At 38.2% G+C, this 15,817-nt stretch overlaps 1 protein-coding gene across 5 annotated transcripts in view; it reads right to left on the reverse strand.

The window, feature by feature from the left end:
• The window catches only part of ANO4 (anoctamin 4), a 198,186-nt gene that overhangs the window by 47,685 nt on the left and 134,684 nt on the right, over positions 1–15,817 (reverse strand). For all 5 annotated transcript variants that reach the window (XM_056341686.1, XM_056341687.1, XM_056341683.1 and 2 more), the window contains 5 exons: positions 11,404–11,510; positions 9,419–9,474; positions 8,747–8,868; positions 1,195–1,329; positions 354–450 (listed from right to left, as the gene is read on the reverse strand). In XM_056341686.1, coding sequence (XP_056197661.1) covers positions 354–450; positions 1,195–1,329; positions 8,747–8,868; positions 9,419–9,474; positions 11,404–11,510 — 517 coding nt within the window. The remainder of the gene's footprint in view (positions 1–353; positions 451–1,194; positions 1,330–8,746; positions 8,869–9,418; positions 9,475–11,403; positions 11,511–15,817) is intronic.

The raw sequence follows: 15,817 nt of genomic DNA on the forward strand, positions 1-15,817 counted from the left end.
CTGGGACTGCCCCCTGGCAACACCATGCGTGAGCATCATTTCAGACCCAAAGCATTAGTTTTATGGAGCCACATAGAAAGGATGGATCATAAGATAAAGTCTGATGCCAAGGACATCGTAGCACATGCATCTAGGACATGACCTCGGGGACTGCTGAATCTCTTAAGTGCAAATTGCAAAGTGTATTACAACCCACACTAAGTCTTGGTAAAAGACAGTGAATGTTAATATTGGCTGAACTTGATCTGCTCTTTCAAGATTTCAACTACCCAAGCTCACTAAAGACAAATGCAAAAGGCAAAATTAATGCTTTTACCAGGAAAGCATTTCTATTTGCATAGTTCAAAACATACCTTGGCATAAACACAGCTGTCTGACAACCTCATGAAGGGACAGTATTTATCACATATAGGACACATTATGATATCTGTAGCTTGACAGACTTCTTTACTGGAAAAATAGTAAAGATAATAATTAATAGTTTGATGCACAACAATCAGTCTTAAAATGGATTGATAAGTATCACTAATAATCAGTTACGTATTGAACAATACTGGGTCTGTAACTAAAGCCAAGATGTTCATAACTGCATATATATAATTAATATTTCTTGACTGTCTAAGACTTCAAAGTATATAGTCATAACTGCAGAGGCCAGATCTTCAGGGCCAGCTGAGAAGCATCTCTTTACCATTTCCAGCTTCTCCTTGAGTCAGAAGTGACCTTTAGTAGGAGGGTGAGGATGACTGCAGATAAAGTTAAGCTTAATGTGTTCTTAAGTGTGCAAGAACATAGAGGTGCAGCACTCAGCAGAAGGTCCAAGGCGTTCATCTGAAGCATGCCTCCCTGTGGTGCATCTTTGGGAGGGGCCTTAAAAACAGTGAAAATTCCCCACTCTTCTGCTGGCCTGTTACAATAGTAATGAAGTAGCCCTACGTTTTCCCTACTTCATACTGAGTTACCAGCATCATCAGCAACTGGAGCTGGGCAAGAAACATTGCCTCCTATCCCAATTCAGGAGCACAAAACAAGGAAAGCTTGATACTGGGTACCTTATGAGAACCAAGCACACTCTTTTCCTCAGTATTCATTCAACCGTTCAAAATCAAATATTTAAAAGTTCCTGTGAAATTCTCCTAAATTATTCATAATAACACACAGTTGTAATTTCCCCTGTAAAAGTGCCCACATTACCTGACTTGGCAGTGGTTCAAAGTGGTGACTCCATACAAAAAGACAAACAATCCGATGAAGGCAGCTGGGAAGAGCATCCCCGTGTACCAGCCTAACCAGGCAAAGTACAGCCCAATTTTCTCACCGAAGTACCGTCTGTTTTAAAGCAGAACACAGCAAAGTTACCTGCTATTTAGAATAAATCTGCTTAATCTTGCTTGTTAATAGAAAATAAGTATTTCTATCATATCCAAAGAGTAGATTAGAGAGCAGAGTCAGAATTCCCTGAAGAAAAAGCCTGCAACTAGGTTTCTAAATCCATGCTGAGGGATCTGCCTTACAAATGAACTTAAAACATTAATTTAAAATTCACTAACAACAGTTTACAGTGACATGAGTGGAGACCTCAGAAAGGAAACACTGAGCTCATTTGTAACTATGAAACACCTAGTTCTTTGTGTCTGGGAAATTGATGGCTTGCCTTTCAGCTGTACTTCTGAAATGCATTGAAATCAGTTCCATCCCTAAAACTGGTATAACAGCAAAAATTATTTAGGCTAAAATTATTTCTAAAAAAAATAATCAGCCAGAGGTTATTCTCCAATCCAGTTCATTTTCATTTGATTCTTTCTTTTCTCAGCTCATTTCCTAGAAAACTAATCTCATGATTCTACCACAGGTGGAAAGTAAAGGGTAAGTGAGGTCCACCAAATATCTTTATGTGTCATCTTGCACTCCTTTGAAGAAAATAGTTTGAATTAATCCTTATTTGTAAGTTATATTGCTTAAACGCTAACAGCAAAATGGCCAGGAAGCTCCTATTTGCTACATATTCATTAGCATTTTTGTTCTCCCAAACACAACCAAACCTTTATTTATGTGTTAAGGAATACATCAAGCATACAAAAAAAACCTGCTGAACTCAGCATAGGAGCAGGCTCATGCATTGTCTTGTGCTTGATGGTCTTGTGCACAGTAGGCAAATGATCAGATTAGGATGCTTTACAAATCAATATGTAATTGTTGTGATAACAATGAAGATGACAGGAGATTATTTGCAAGATTAGTTTTAAAGAATGAGGCAATATGATATTCTTGCACTTCAGAGACTTTGCAGACAAACCTGCATACCAACTGAATTTGAGAATAGCTGCTGATGAAAACCCACTCTTATGCTAACGATGCAACTTCTGATATGTCCAGAAACAAAGAATGCAGTGAGCTACCACTGCTGGCTTCTTCAAGCTACCAGAAAACATCTTTAGTAAAAATTTCACAGTGAGGAGGAAAAGACCCATGATGGGCTTTAGGGCTGGAGGCAGTAGAGAATACAAACACTTGGTCTGAAATGGACAAAATCATCTGTTTTCAAATGGGTATAAAAAATTTCCTGTGGGAGCAATATCTGTCTCGGCTGAGCTCATGCTCTGCTGAATGATACTGACCACTGATTATTATCATTTGAGTTTACCGGATCTGTATGAGAAGCCAAATATTGTCATGTTGCTTTTATTCTGTCATTCAACAGAGACTCAAATTTACAGGCTAAAGAAGTGGCAAGATAACAATAACAAGGACAGCAGGTCTGGCTGTAAAAAGACACACTGGAAACTGCTTTTGGAGTTCTGACTTACGAGTGTTAGTGAACCCTTTGGCCTAATTAGGGCTGACACCTAGGATGTCAAGCTGTGCCTGCTGCACTGAAAAGGCAAGCTCACACTTTGAACTTACTTCCACTGAGTATTTACAATCTGTTTTTCTCCACGTACATAGGTCACAGTAGTGAAGGAAACCTAACATACATCAAGATTTATTTATTTCATTCCCTACATTCAAGGATAAATGTTTCCTTGTTCCATTTGTTGAGCCTTTCCACCTAACAGTGCAAACCATAGTACTTTTTTTTGATCTAGAGATCAAACAGATTCATCCTAGATGAAGACCAAAGCAAGGCTTAGTGTGTGTATAAAGAAGAATGGACATGACGGGAGCAACCCAAATCTCTGCAACATAAGGAAAAGGTGTCTGAGGCCATTTGTGAGCCTGGTTTTTAAACCTAAGTGCAGCATGTTGACATTACTTTGATACATATTGGTTTAAATATGGACAAACAGCCTCAGTCTTCCACTATTGCCCTTTGCTTCACAGCTTGTATTCCACAGGTTGTACTATTGTAATTTGCATCAGGATAAAGTTAATATTTAATTTCTTCTGGCCCTGTAGCTAGCATGTTTTTTCTGAAAGTTTCTGCTCAGATACCATTAGGTTGAGTGCTATAGAAACAAACGATGACAGTAATAAGGTCTTTGGAGGCCTTCCTAGGTTCCATATTCAGAATATTTCCACATTCATTTCAATCCATAATTGGGTTAGCCTGGACCATCATCAGGAGATGAAGATGATTTAGGGATACCTTTGCCACTCTTTCCCTTCAAGTTGCACCAGATATGAAGAATAAACTCTTTATTTCTTCTCTGTCGCTATATGCAGAACAGAAATTTCATATAGCTCTCCACAGTGATGGCATTTCTCTTACCTGTATGCTGGCACTTTAGCCAGAACGCATTAATCTACATGAAGAATTCTAGAGATTTTTTTCCTAGGGTGCATCACTGTGCATTAGTTATACCTAAATTTCACTGATTATCACTCTGCTCATTGACACCCTCTTCAAAATTTTCCAGTGTTGTTAACACCTGCATTTTTGTTAACTTTGCTAACTTATTACTATCCAACTTTTCATATTGTTAATAATAATAGAAAACAATGTTTGGTATCTTTGATGGTTCTTCTGTCTCCCCTGAAAATTTCCTCCACAACTAATATAAAAAGCACAGACAAAAAAACCCCAAGCACCTAATAGAATAATCCATATCACCTATCCTCATATATGGTGCAGCATTAGAACTATAAAAAAAATAAATAATATTCAGCTTCTCCATTTTATGCTAGTGTGTATACTAGCCCTCCAATATCATCTGCCTTAATCTGTCTCTCCCCTCACTGCATTCCAGTGGTAGAACTATCACTGATTTAAATGGGCCAAGATTTCAACCTCAGTATTATAAATCAGGCACATTTTTAAAAAGTATTAAGCTAGAAAGACAGACTTTAGATGCGTAAAACATGATACTGAATCATTCTGTATTTAACAACCTTCATTATATAATCTTTTGCTTTCAGGATACCTAGAAGGAAGTCATAGAGCTAAAATATAGACAGGTTTGGACTCAAGCCAAGAACCTAGTGGTGGGAAAATCACTCAGGGGAAATTAGAGAAAACTGGGGTCTGATAGAAGTTGTAGTATTACAGAAACCCTTTTAGAGTAAAACACAGTTGCCACTTTCAGGATGGTTGGTATGCATGGAATCTGCTCCACCATGGCTCCCTAGGCAGCACAGCCTGCTATCCTAGAGGTGCAGTGGAGGGTGGAGTGGAGTGAAGACACTGCAACCAGGCTCTGCTGTACTCCCTGCAGGATTGAGAACCTGATGGTACCACACAGCTGATAAGCTGCATAGTAGCTGTCAGCTGGGAAATACAAGAGAAGATGTCCATTGCTGAGGCAGAACTGTGGTGAAATCGTTTTCCTTAGGCAAACCTTGCTCATTATATTCTCATTATAATACTAACACACACCTCCATCCCAAAGTTGCCCACCTCCAAGGTACGATCACCCCTCACCAAGCATGCACTTTATATTTTTATTGGCTATATCTTTAAATGAGAAGTGAGAGAACTTTACACCAATCAATAATAAAAGAACGTATGACTAGAGTCACTCAAGATCCACCTGAGAGTAAACAAAAGTATAAAAAGTAGACAAATGAGGGGAGAAGTTAGGGAAGACTCCATCATAACTTCCGGGATCGGTCGATAGGCTGAACCTGTCTTGTCCCCCATAGGGACGCCTATCAGGAAAGAACTTTATCTCATGCATGCTTAATAACTAACTCATGCTAGCCTGATTATAGTTTGGTTGTATATTACTTCAAGCTTGTTTTTGCAGATAGTCGCTATCACTGGCAATCACAAACCTTAATTTGTCACTATTTTATATTAATAGTGTTATTCTGTAAACTATCAGTGTTAGTCCTTTGTGTGTGCTAGCAGTCACCTGCAGTGGGTCACAAATTCGAATAAAGTGGGAAGACCTGCCGAGGGGTCCCTCTTGTGCTGTTGGTGCATTTCCCTGAACAAGTCAGTTGAATCACCCTCTGATCCAGCAGGGCTGTTCAGTGAAGGGTCCCTATAATGGGATGCTGACAGACTGGTTGGGCACAAGGGTCTCGGCTTTCCTGGGGCGCTGATAGACAGATCCTTTCACATGACACTATATCTTCATTAATTCTTTTTCAGGTCAGAATGAAATCCTATACAGAGTTTTTTACATCACAGAAACAAGTTGTGAGGGAGCTAGAACTTTCCAACGGGTGTTTTGGCCACATGAAGCTCTCATGTCAGGGGCAATGGGATGGGGAGGAAGGCTTGACAGGAGACTGAAAGGGAGTTGTCAGCTTGCAATCAAGTCATTTAATGTAAACAGAGTAAAACACATTACTCAGACATTACACTTGCTTTCAGGTTCATTCAGGTAGCTTTACAATCACTTTATAAATAGTTTTCTCCTTCCCTTTATGTCCTGTAAATAACATGCACAAGCAGCAGCAGAAGCAATTTGTGTGCAGCTGAGAGGGAAGTAACTATGCACAGAAGTGTGAAGAAGGTGCTCCAAAGCTCCCGGGAATCACTGCAACAGTGTCTATTGATTTACATGGTCCCAGAGTATATAAATACAGTAAGTCCCGCCTCTTTCCAATTGCTATCAGTTGTAAGGATCTTAAATTATTTTTGTAAAGTAACGATGGATCCTAAATTCCAACAGAAGTGTCATTAAAATCATGGTACCACATCTGTTGATTAATGAGAGCCTTTGCAATTGTGCCAAGTCTGCGCATTCATAAGTGCCATGTGTTTCAAAGCAGAGTGAAAGCAGAATCATACAATTCCCCTCAAATGATTTTTTCTTGTTTATTTCTAGCAACTAGTATCTCCATAACAGCCAGCTGATGAGATTAAATGAAATCTGGGAGGCACCAAACTGACAGCACCAGAGATGTAAGGCCTCATATTAATAGCTAAGGAAGAAATAGAACAGCACCAAAGTATGAATAATTTCACCGTTGCAGCAACTTGACTTTAAGGTGGAAATATCACATCTATTAATGAGACAATTATATTATCTACATCTAATTTACTCCTTAGCCTTTCTAAAGCATATAGTAAAGGGGAATGTCAGCAGGCAGCAATAAGTTCTGTCTAGATTTCTGTGAAAGAATTAACATCCATCCACTGCTTTTGTACAGATGGAAACACCACTCCCTTCAAGCACACCCCACGTAGCTGTTGGTATGGGAAAAAGGCAAAAAAGTTGCTCTTGATGCAGAACTGGTACTAAAAAAGCTTCTGTTTAAAATATGCATGCTGAGATGCTCTGAGTGAAATGAACAACAGGTCTCACTGGTGTTGTCAGCTCTTCACTTGACACGTGAGCTGCTGAGAGTGGCAGTAGATAGGAAAGATTCAGGAAGAGCTAAGGAAATGTGAGGGATCTATTATCTGTGAAAGGAGAAAAAAGGAGGCATTCCCTCCCCTTTCCTGTCACCTCTCCTTCAGTGAATTCATTGCAGCCACGCCAGGCTGGGCTGGGACGACAGCTTTGAACCCTGCTGAGCACTATGGCTACTGAGACTCACGCTGCTGTGAATGCTCAGGGAGCCTCACAGCTCTCCCTGCCCCCTTCTCCTTGGTTAAAGACCTACTCTGACCCACCACAGAACACTCATGAGCTCAGCTAGGGAATCTGCTATTTTGATTGCTTTTTTTCTTTTGTAAAATATCTGTGGAAAAATCTGTGGATGTCACTGTCTGATGATAAGCTAAAGCATCTTACAAAATCTTAAATATCAAACCCAAGATACTCAAGAATGCTGCTACCAAGGTCCAGAACAATCATGAATCTAACCTTGCTCGTTCTGTTACCATTTATTCTCAAGCTTAAAAAAACTTCCAGATGCCTGAATGTTCATATTCATAAACAGAATTAAACCAAACCCCAGATATTGGGTCAAGAACACTTTCACAAGCAAGAAATGTTGATGAAGAACAGTTGCCTTGACCACCTTGGACAAATGATTAAAATGTTATAAAAATAAGTTGTTTATACTGCGACATTAATATCTTCTTAAATACTGGAAAATTAAAAATTAAAAACTTAAGTATAACTATTGGCCTCTCTGTAATGTAATTTGACAAAAATTCCATATTTCTGTCCAGGCCAGTGTATTTAAAAAAAAAAAATGCTTTGAGCTTTGAGGATTAAATTATGAAGTACAAACACATTACTTTGTTTTCTAAAGCATTTTAAGAATTACGTGACTCAGTAAAACTTTTTTTATTTTGTTTCTCTGTGAACCTTTTCTCCATGGAAATTGAATACCTCCTACTTTATGAATAGATAGTTTTTATACATCCTTAATAACACCGTCTGTCTCCAGGGCCACTCTGCACAAATCTTTCATCTGAAAGCAATTTTGAGAATCAATAAAAGCAAAATTTCCCATCAGTTACAGAACTTATAAAAAGAGAAATTAATATGCTGGACCAATTGTGTGCTCTGTATGATCCTTCCCAATGGCTGACGTATCTTCAGTGACCCCAATACATCTTAAGACTTCATTAATAGCGCCTTGTAGCTTCATATTCCTCTCTCCAAGTAGAAAAACCCCATTAATGTGCAATAATGGTTCTGCCAACATGATCAGTAGAGGCTCTGGCTCTCTACATATGCATAAAAAATACCTAATCCTCTATGAGCACATGCAAACCTATTTGAAAACGTTATTTAAAAGGGCTATAAGAACTTGGTGTCACATCTGAGCTTTCTCAGTGTTTCTTCTTTGCAGGCTTCTTCAAGATGAATATAAATCCTGGCTGTGGTGATGTAGCTGGGCTGAGTTTAAGGGAGGTGTAGAGGAGAAACTTCCACCCATCTACCACTAGGGCTGCTGAACACAGTAGTACATTCAGTGACTGTAAGCTCTGCTCTGTGCCATTTGTAAAGATCATGAAACTTCACCCAGTGCTCCTTCTGTGGTTGCTTTTTGGGAAAAAAGAATATCTAGTTGATGACAGCCTGTTTTTCACCAAAGCCATGCTCTGCCGGGAAGAACTCCTCAGTGGACAGACATGCAACCAAGTTTACCCAGCCTCCAAAGGTTTCTCTCTTCCATGTTTTTTTCCTCTCTTAAATATTCTGCAAACCCTTCATTAGAAATTATGGTGTCAGGAAACTCTAGAAGGAAATTTCCTTCACTTTCAGGTCCTCCTACAAGCTTCTCTATAGATACTTTGAAAGTAGTGGCAACGTGAATTAAATGGATTCCTATGACCTCAGGAACAGTTTCTAAAAAACACATGAATTAACTGAGATTTTCATGGCTTTCTCAGAAAAGAGATAACCTATGCTCAAAGCACCTATAATGTGATGTACTAAAAGCAGGGAAGTCTTACCTCACGAGATCCAGTGGCTGGTATTTATACCACACTCCCCAGGAAGCCCAACATTCATAGAGCAGATGCCTGTGGTTTTCTGCCCCATGGGTTCTTATCGAATTCTTACTTCTGTAACTTCCCTAAAATACAAATCTGGACATTAATGAACAACAGCAGCAAAAAAAGAATATCTAAGAAATCTCTCTCACTCCCAGTATGGATAACACAATTTATGCAAGCCTCATACTTGTGCTCCAAAAACTAAATAATGACATTAAAAGGACAATTTCCTCTGACTTCAATAAGATATGTTATTATTCTTCCTAAGGAAATTATGATAAATGGTGTTCAAGTCAAAGGCTATAAACTGGAGAATCTAAAAAAAACAAACCAAAACACCAAAGCATGATATTTTTTCCCTTTGAAAACATACTCACTTATCAAACCCAAATACTTTTTACAGAACAGATCCAGAACAACTCTCCTCATTCATCTCTTTTTGCAAGAAAAAAATCCCATTTTTTTTCCCAAGAAAAAAGCGCTTTGAATTGAGAGAGATGTCAGAAGGAGATGCAGAATGCAAGAGAGTAATAGCATTAATAAGATTAAGAATAAATGATTACGCAATTAAGAATTTATTTTGTGGGAAATCTTGGTACAAAATGAAAAAAAAAAAACTGAGAAAAATACCTCATGAAGAGGAAATGCAGCTTCATAGGAGCCATTACTGAGCAATCGATTCAGACCTAAGAATCAAAAGTATCCAATTATTTACCAATAGGACCAGAAAACTGCTAAGTAAAAAGCAAAATACATTTTCATAATAAGCTGGCTAAATGAAGTTTGAAGCCCATTGACAGTAAAAGATACATATAGAAAAATTAATCTTCTGTAGATTTTGATGAACTAAGATATAATACAAGGAAAGACTTGTTCAAATATTACTCAAAGTCTGTCATTTATTATGCTGGATGTTTAAAGATTCATTTGTCAAATCTATCTTTAGCATAACTTCAGTGAAATCAGGGACCTCACACCAGGATTGAAGCCTGACCTCATAAATTATTGTCTAAGGAAGCTATTTAGATGAAAGGCTGTATTTCCTGAGAGCTGAAAACTTCAGGGAAGATCTTTACATTTTTGAACTGCAGGCCAGTAAAGAAACTGAAACTTAATTTCCATATGATAACACTGTAAATGTTCAGTTTATGTCTTATGAAAGCTTCTGGACTAACAGGTAGAACAGGAACAAGACAGGCTGCAGTAGTACAAGACCAGAAAATATACTTGAACTTGAGCCAAACAGAGTGCTACTTAGCACAAAAAAGTAATCATAAACCCCACTTAGTCAGGCCTTGTCCCTCTTTAATGAGAACCTTGAGAGAAATAATGAATGACTGCTGAGATGTGGGCACTTTTCACTTGGAAAGTCACCAAAACAGGACTAAACAACCATCAGGCAATGCAAACCTAAATACTGGCACTAACAGCCTGAAGGCATTTGAACCCCATTGACCAAGAGGCAAAGAGTCCTGATTCCTTTTCTAATCCACAGGGGAATGATAGCAGCAAGAATACAGCAATGAGAAGTATTAATTAAACATAAATAGCACTTTCAGTGATGGCATTAGTATCTGCTTGGCAAGTATATGCTTTCTTCCAAAGTCTCTAGCAGAAAAGCAAAACCTGTACAGCTGAGCAGGGCTTTGCTCTGCCCAATGATCAATGCAAGGTTGTGTTCCTGGTAGGTACAACACAGATATGTGAGGGAGCTTGGGATCTTGAGATAGTCAGGGACTGCAAGTGTGTCTGCTAGATGCAGTGACTGCATGCACCGTATGAATTCTTCCCCTTCTTCTCTCCCCTCTGTTCACTGCCACTGCTGAGAGTTATTTCTGCCCTCATCCCAGGAACTTAAGAGGAAACAAGTGAATTTCTGGGATGTTTCTCTACCTTTTTAGGAAGGACAGGGTTTAAACAGCAGGGAAATTACATAGGCTGCAGGGACTGCCCCTTTGTGATGCCCCAGTCTCTATGTGGTAAACAAGCAGTATGTGCTGTGTATCACAAGACAGAAGAGGGCCACTGTTTTATGCTCTAGCCCTCCTCTGCCACTGCCTGCTTTCCAAAGTTCCACTTCACCCACTGTTTGAAAGTGGTGCCACAGTTACGCATGGCATCCTTTGCACTGAGGATAGCATTGGTGAACTCCCTTTTGACTTACAGCAGCTACAGAGATACAAAACCTTCCATCTCCCTTAAGAATGGACAGGTATCCAAGGATACAGCTCTACAGGCTGAGATGTACAGCAGCAGCAATCTTGCCGTGCTTCCAAATACATTTTTATGAAGGAGTAAAAGTTTTTCTGCATGAATCTATCTGCTTCTCCAACGTCCTTAATCTGTACATATTTCTCACTTAAGTCAGTCTCTTTCCTTGCAGAGGTGATAAATCCCATGTGGTGACATCTGTGCCTGTGAAAACAGCCTGATATTACAGGGAAATGATAAGTCTTCCAGGCAAAGCCTCTACAACAGCAGTGGGTGAGATCTAAACAGCTCAAAACTGAGGTGATTGAAAAGCAAGCAAGAGTCTGTTATGAGCCCAGGCAAACTTTGCTTTTTTTTGGTGGGACTTAGGACCCATGTTTAGAAGGACATTGCTCAGCACTTACCAATTTTGTTTTTCCCTTCTTCGTATTTCACTCTTTGTAAGATATGGTGTACAATTCTACTTCTTGTAGCATTATTGAAGAAAGTATCTTTGTTATGTATGATGAAGCTATATAAAAATAAAAAGGGAATTTCAGCAACATATAGTAGCATGTTTAAAGCAAATATTGAATTCCATTACTTTCTATAGCACACTAAAAATGTACAGAATGTGAGCAAGTGCAAGGAAGATTAAAGGACACGAGATTAAGTGAGATGATTCACCGGATGAGATGATATCAATAATAGTATTCATTCCCTAACAAAGAATTACATGGAGAAGTCTGGAGAAAGGTCAAAGTTATTTAAGCATTCCTTACTATAAGCATTCACTGAAAACTACAAAATATTTCCACAAAAATTTGCAAAAGCATAAGGTTTGTAAGTGCAGCTGTAGAAATTCACATTTGATTTCTATTTCAGGCTTCTTTATTATGCTTTACCATTAAGAGTCAAATGAAAACATCCACTTGGTAAAACCATTTAATTTCCTACTGAAAATGAAATACTATGTTAGAAACAGAAAACATTACATACTCTTATGTTTGGTCCTGGAGGCTAAAATAGAGCAGAAGATTAGCTTTCAGAAGCTACTTACAGAGTTATGTATGAATGCAGATTCAATAGTTTACACAGAATTGTGATGAGCCCAGGAAAATTGTTTTTTAAAAAAGAAAAGGACACAAAATAGATTGGATTGATTAGATTGGCTGGCATAATAGATTTTATATGGATTTCTTAATCCCAATAGACATACTCAAGGAAAACAAGATATTTTAGCATATCATCATAATTATAGGAAAAATGCAAACAATATAAGTGTTTAGAAATACTGTTTCGGCTTGTCAATCAAATACTGCTCAAGACTTCTTACAGTTGCTTGAAGTGTGTAGGTCTTCAGGATAGACTGTGAAACTTGTTTAGATGCTCAAATAAGTAGATAAGTAAAGGGATTTTCTGATTAAGTGGTCCTGCGCATATATTGAAGAAAGTAAACATTTTTTTAAAATGTGGTCCTTAGTAACTGACTGAAGGGAAAGGTTCATATTTTTTAAAATACTTTGGATAGGAAGTAAGTTTGTTTTCCTCCTCTGTGTTGGTGAAGAGCTAGAGGATAGAATAAACTGATAAATAAAATGGTAAATTCATAAAGATGTTATAGAAAGACCAGCCTGTAGGACTGCACACTAGACAAATCTGACTTTAACAGAGATAATCTTGACAGGGAGCTTGGTATAGAATCATGTCATCTTGTCTTCTGCACGACGTGGGACCCACTGCTCAGTTTTCCCCTCAGGTAATTTTACCCAAAGGAAAACTCACTTTTTCAGAATAAATCTTTACCCATGGGAGATCATACATGGCTTTTCACCTCCACAGTCATTTGGAAAAACAGACAAGGAGTCCAGCTTCTGGACTTGGGGGGCTTCATATGCTCCCTCTTTACTATCAAAATTCTCTGCTGAATTTTCCATACAAGACAATCTGAAACCAAACATAAGGAACTTACAAAGGCAAGTAGTAAAAAACTTAGAGTAAAGGTATAAAACCCAAGTTGCTCTAAGAGTACCATAATTAACGAAACCTCATTTTCTAGAGGTTACCATCTCATGTCTCCTTTCCCACTCCACCCCAGATACTCACAGGTCATTTCTGCATCTGCAATCTACTCAGTACTGTACTTCTGGTTTCCTCGCACATCCCTACTATTCCCAAAGCCCTACATGTGCCCTGCAGTACCTACTGAAATTAATTTGATTTATGCATATTGGCTGACCACCAGGTCTGTGCCAATTTACCGATGGGCTGCTACCAAACAGGATATACAATTGGTGTGTACTAGCAGCTGCCTTTTCTGTATAGGTACAATATTCTACTTCAAGCTGCTGATTCTTACAAAGTAAACAAGACTGTGCTTATCTTTGATACAGCTACACCTGTACCAAACGTAGCTGAAAGTAATCAGTATGTAAAATAGTAAGTATTAGAAGGATTTTGACAAAAAGAAAATACAGTCATCACATAAGTCTTAATGCTTAAGGATATTAGATGAAAAACCAACCTAAACTCTGAACCAGATAGAACAGAATTATTTCCAGCTGAAGCTGGAGCTCTGTATTAGGCTTTTTTAATAGCAGCAGAAACAAATTAGAAGACAGTAGTAGATCAGAAATGAACAGTTAGCATTTTCCCCACTTTGTTTCATTTTCTTTTGATATCTGACTTTCCAAGGTCTCACCTCCCAGACAGTGTTGAACATTAAAAACCTGTGAAGATAACTTACGAAATCAAAGTAGCGCAGTAATTTTCATTCTGGCTTAGCTACGAGTTCTTGTAGGATTCAATTGAAAGTTGAATCCCCTTATCTGAGAAACTAACAACATCGATTCAGGTAATACCAATAATATTAACCTATTTTCCTTGTAATGCAAGGTTATTTGGCCATCTGTTACCATGACTATGTCATATTGCAACCATAGGTAGTTATTTCAGCAATTTTTCTGGACAAGTAGGTTAATAGGTTTTCTACATTTAGACATTTCTGTTTTTATGAGTCATGAATGAAAAAAGGCAAAAATAAAGCATTATGCAATATTAAAAAGAAATAAGAACTACTTGTTTAAACAAACACTTCCATCATTTGCATGTATTTGTAAATTTAGCAATTTTGATCTCATGTGTCCAAGAAGGAACTGCCAGATGTGTCTGTGAAGCAGATGTCAACACCTCAGTATAACTGCCACAAAGAACTCTGCCTGTTCCAGAACCAGCTGAAGCAGTCCTAAAACATGTGTGAGTATAAGAGGTTCTTCTCAGCCCATCCTTGTGCCAGTAAAAGGCATCTGAGGGCAGGAGCGACAACTCACCATAGCTAGATCTCACCATGACTAGGCTAGGCCAAGAACATGTCCTTCAGCATTTTCCAACATTGCTCATGGAGACATGGATGCAGCAGAGATGCTAAAGTTCACCAAAGATGAAAAAGAAGTGCCAAAATGAGTCCTCTGGATGTCCTGTCCATCCCTAAAAATGTCATTGTTTTGGAATGGAATTGCATTTGGTAAAGGTTAAAAAAAAATCCTCACCTATTTTTCAATATAAAAAAAACCCAACTTTTTTTTTTTAATCCATTTAATTCAAATACTCCGATTATTTCTGTGAAAAGGTCTGTAAAGTAGCCCTAGAAAGAGCAGTATCACCACAACCAAGCAAACAGGGAGCTCTGGCACAGGAAACAGAAATAGGCAGACATGAGTGGGAGGCGTTGAAAGGTTGAGAATTTCTCAAGTAGTCATAACTATGTGTTACAACATCCCAGTTAGAGGCTGACATAAATTAGGACAATGCCAGAGAGGTTTCAGTTTATCGTGAAAATCACAGGAGCTGCTCTTGTCAGGTGAGAACCACGTGGGTCAGTGTAGGACTTATCCCTTTCTACATGCTTTATGGACATTTCTTCCTCCAAAATTTTTGTGCTCCAGGTTGTCTTCTTTCTGAATGTGGGTGGCAAATCCATACTCACAGAATAGCCATCAAGGCTAATTCATGGTCTACAGCATGCAATGAAAAATTCTGAGGAGAAAGAATTTCTCAGTCTATGGAGAATCTCACCCTTCAAATTTCAGCTCACAGAGGTCAGAGCTGAAGACATTTCCAAACTAGGTGTATAGAAACATTCATCACACATTACTGAGCTATACACTGCATAAGGCAGAGGCTTTCTAGAGATATTTTTAACCCTTGCTACTTTAAGATCGAACAGTTTCCTCAGCTCTTCTGTTTCTGCTGCCTTTGTTAGAATTTCAGTGTGCTCAAGGGTTTGAATATTCATAAGAGCAATACAGCTTGTTTTCAGGCTCAGTAAAGACTTAGACTTTATTTAGGAGATAGTTCATTGAAGGTTTTGATCACTTTGTTACCTCATTTGTAAGATAAAAAATAAGTAAGGATTAATACACTATTATTTTTATTACCTGTGAAGTTAATGTATAGGTAGATAATAAAGCCAGTGATCTGTTCCACAACAGTTATTACCATTAGCCTGGTCCTGTAAGTCTTATATGAGTGAGGTGTTCTTACTCAAAAGGAAAACCCAAATGAAGATAACAAGAGCACTTCTGGCAGGAAAGGTTCCAGAGTTGATTCCTAATTAAAGTCCCTTTTAAAAATGTCATTGTGGAAATATTGCTCTTACAATCACACTGTAAGCGACATGAAGACTCAGTGAAGGTTAATTGCTTTGAAATTATATTTGTAGCTTTCTTAATTAGAGTCTGACTGGAGATTTCAAACTGTCTTTCCATGGATAACAAAGCACAGCAAACCTAACTGTCATCTAAAGAAGGCCCTCAAATTAATTGCCAATGAATTCCTGTT

The sequence above is a fragment of the Falco biarmicus genome, chromosome 5, assembly GCF_023638135.1.
Source record: "Falco biarmicus isolate bFalBia1 chromosome 5, bFalBia1.pri, whole genome shotgun sequence".
In the NCBI taxonomy this organism is placed as follows: Eukaryota; Metazoa; Chordata; class Aves; order Falconiformes; family Falconidae; genus Falco; species Falco biarmicus.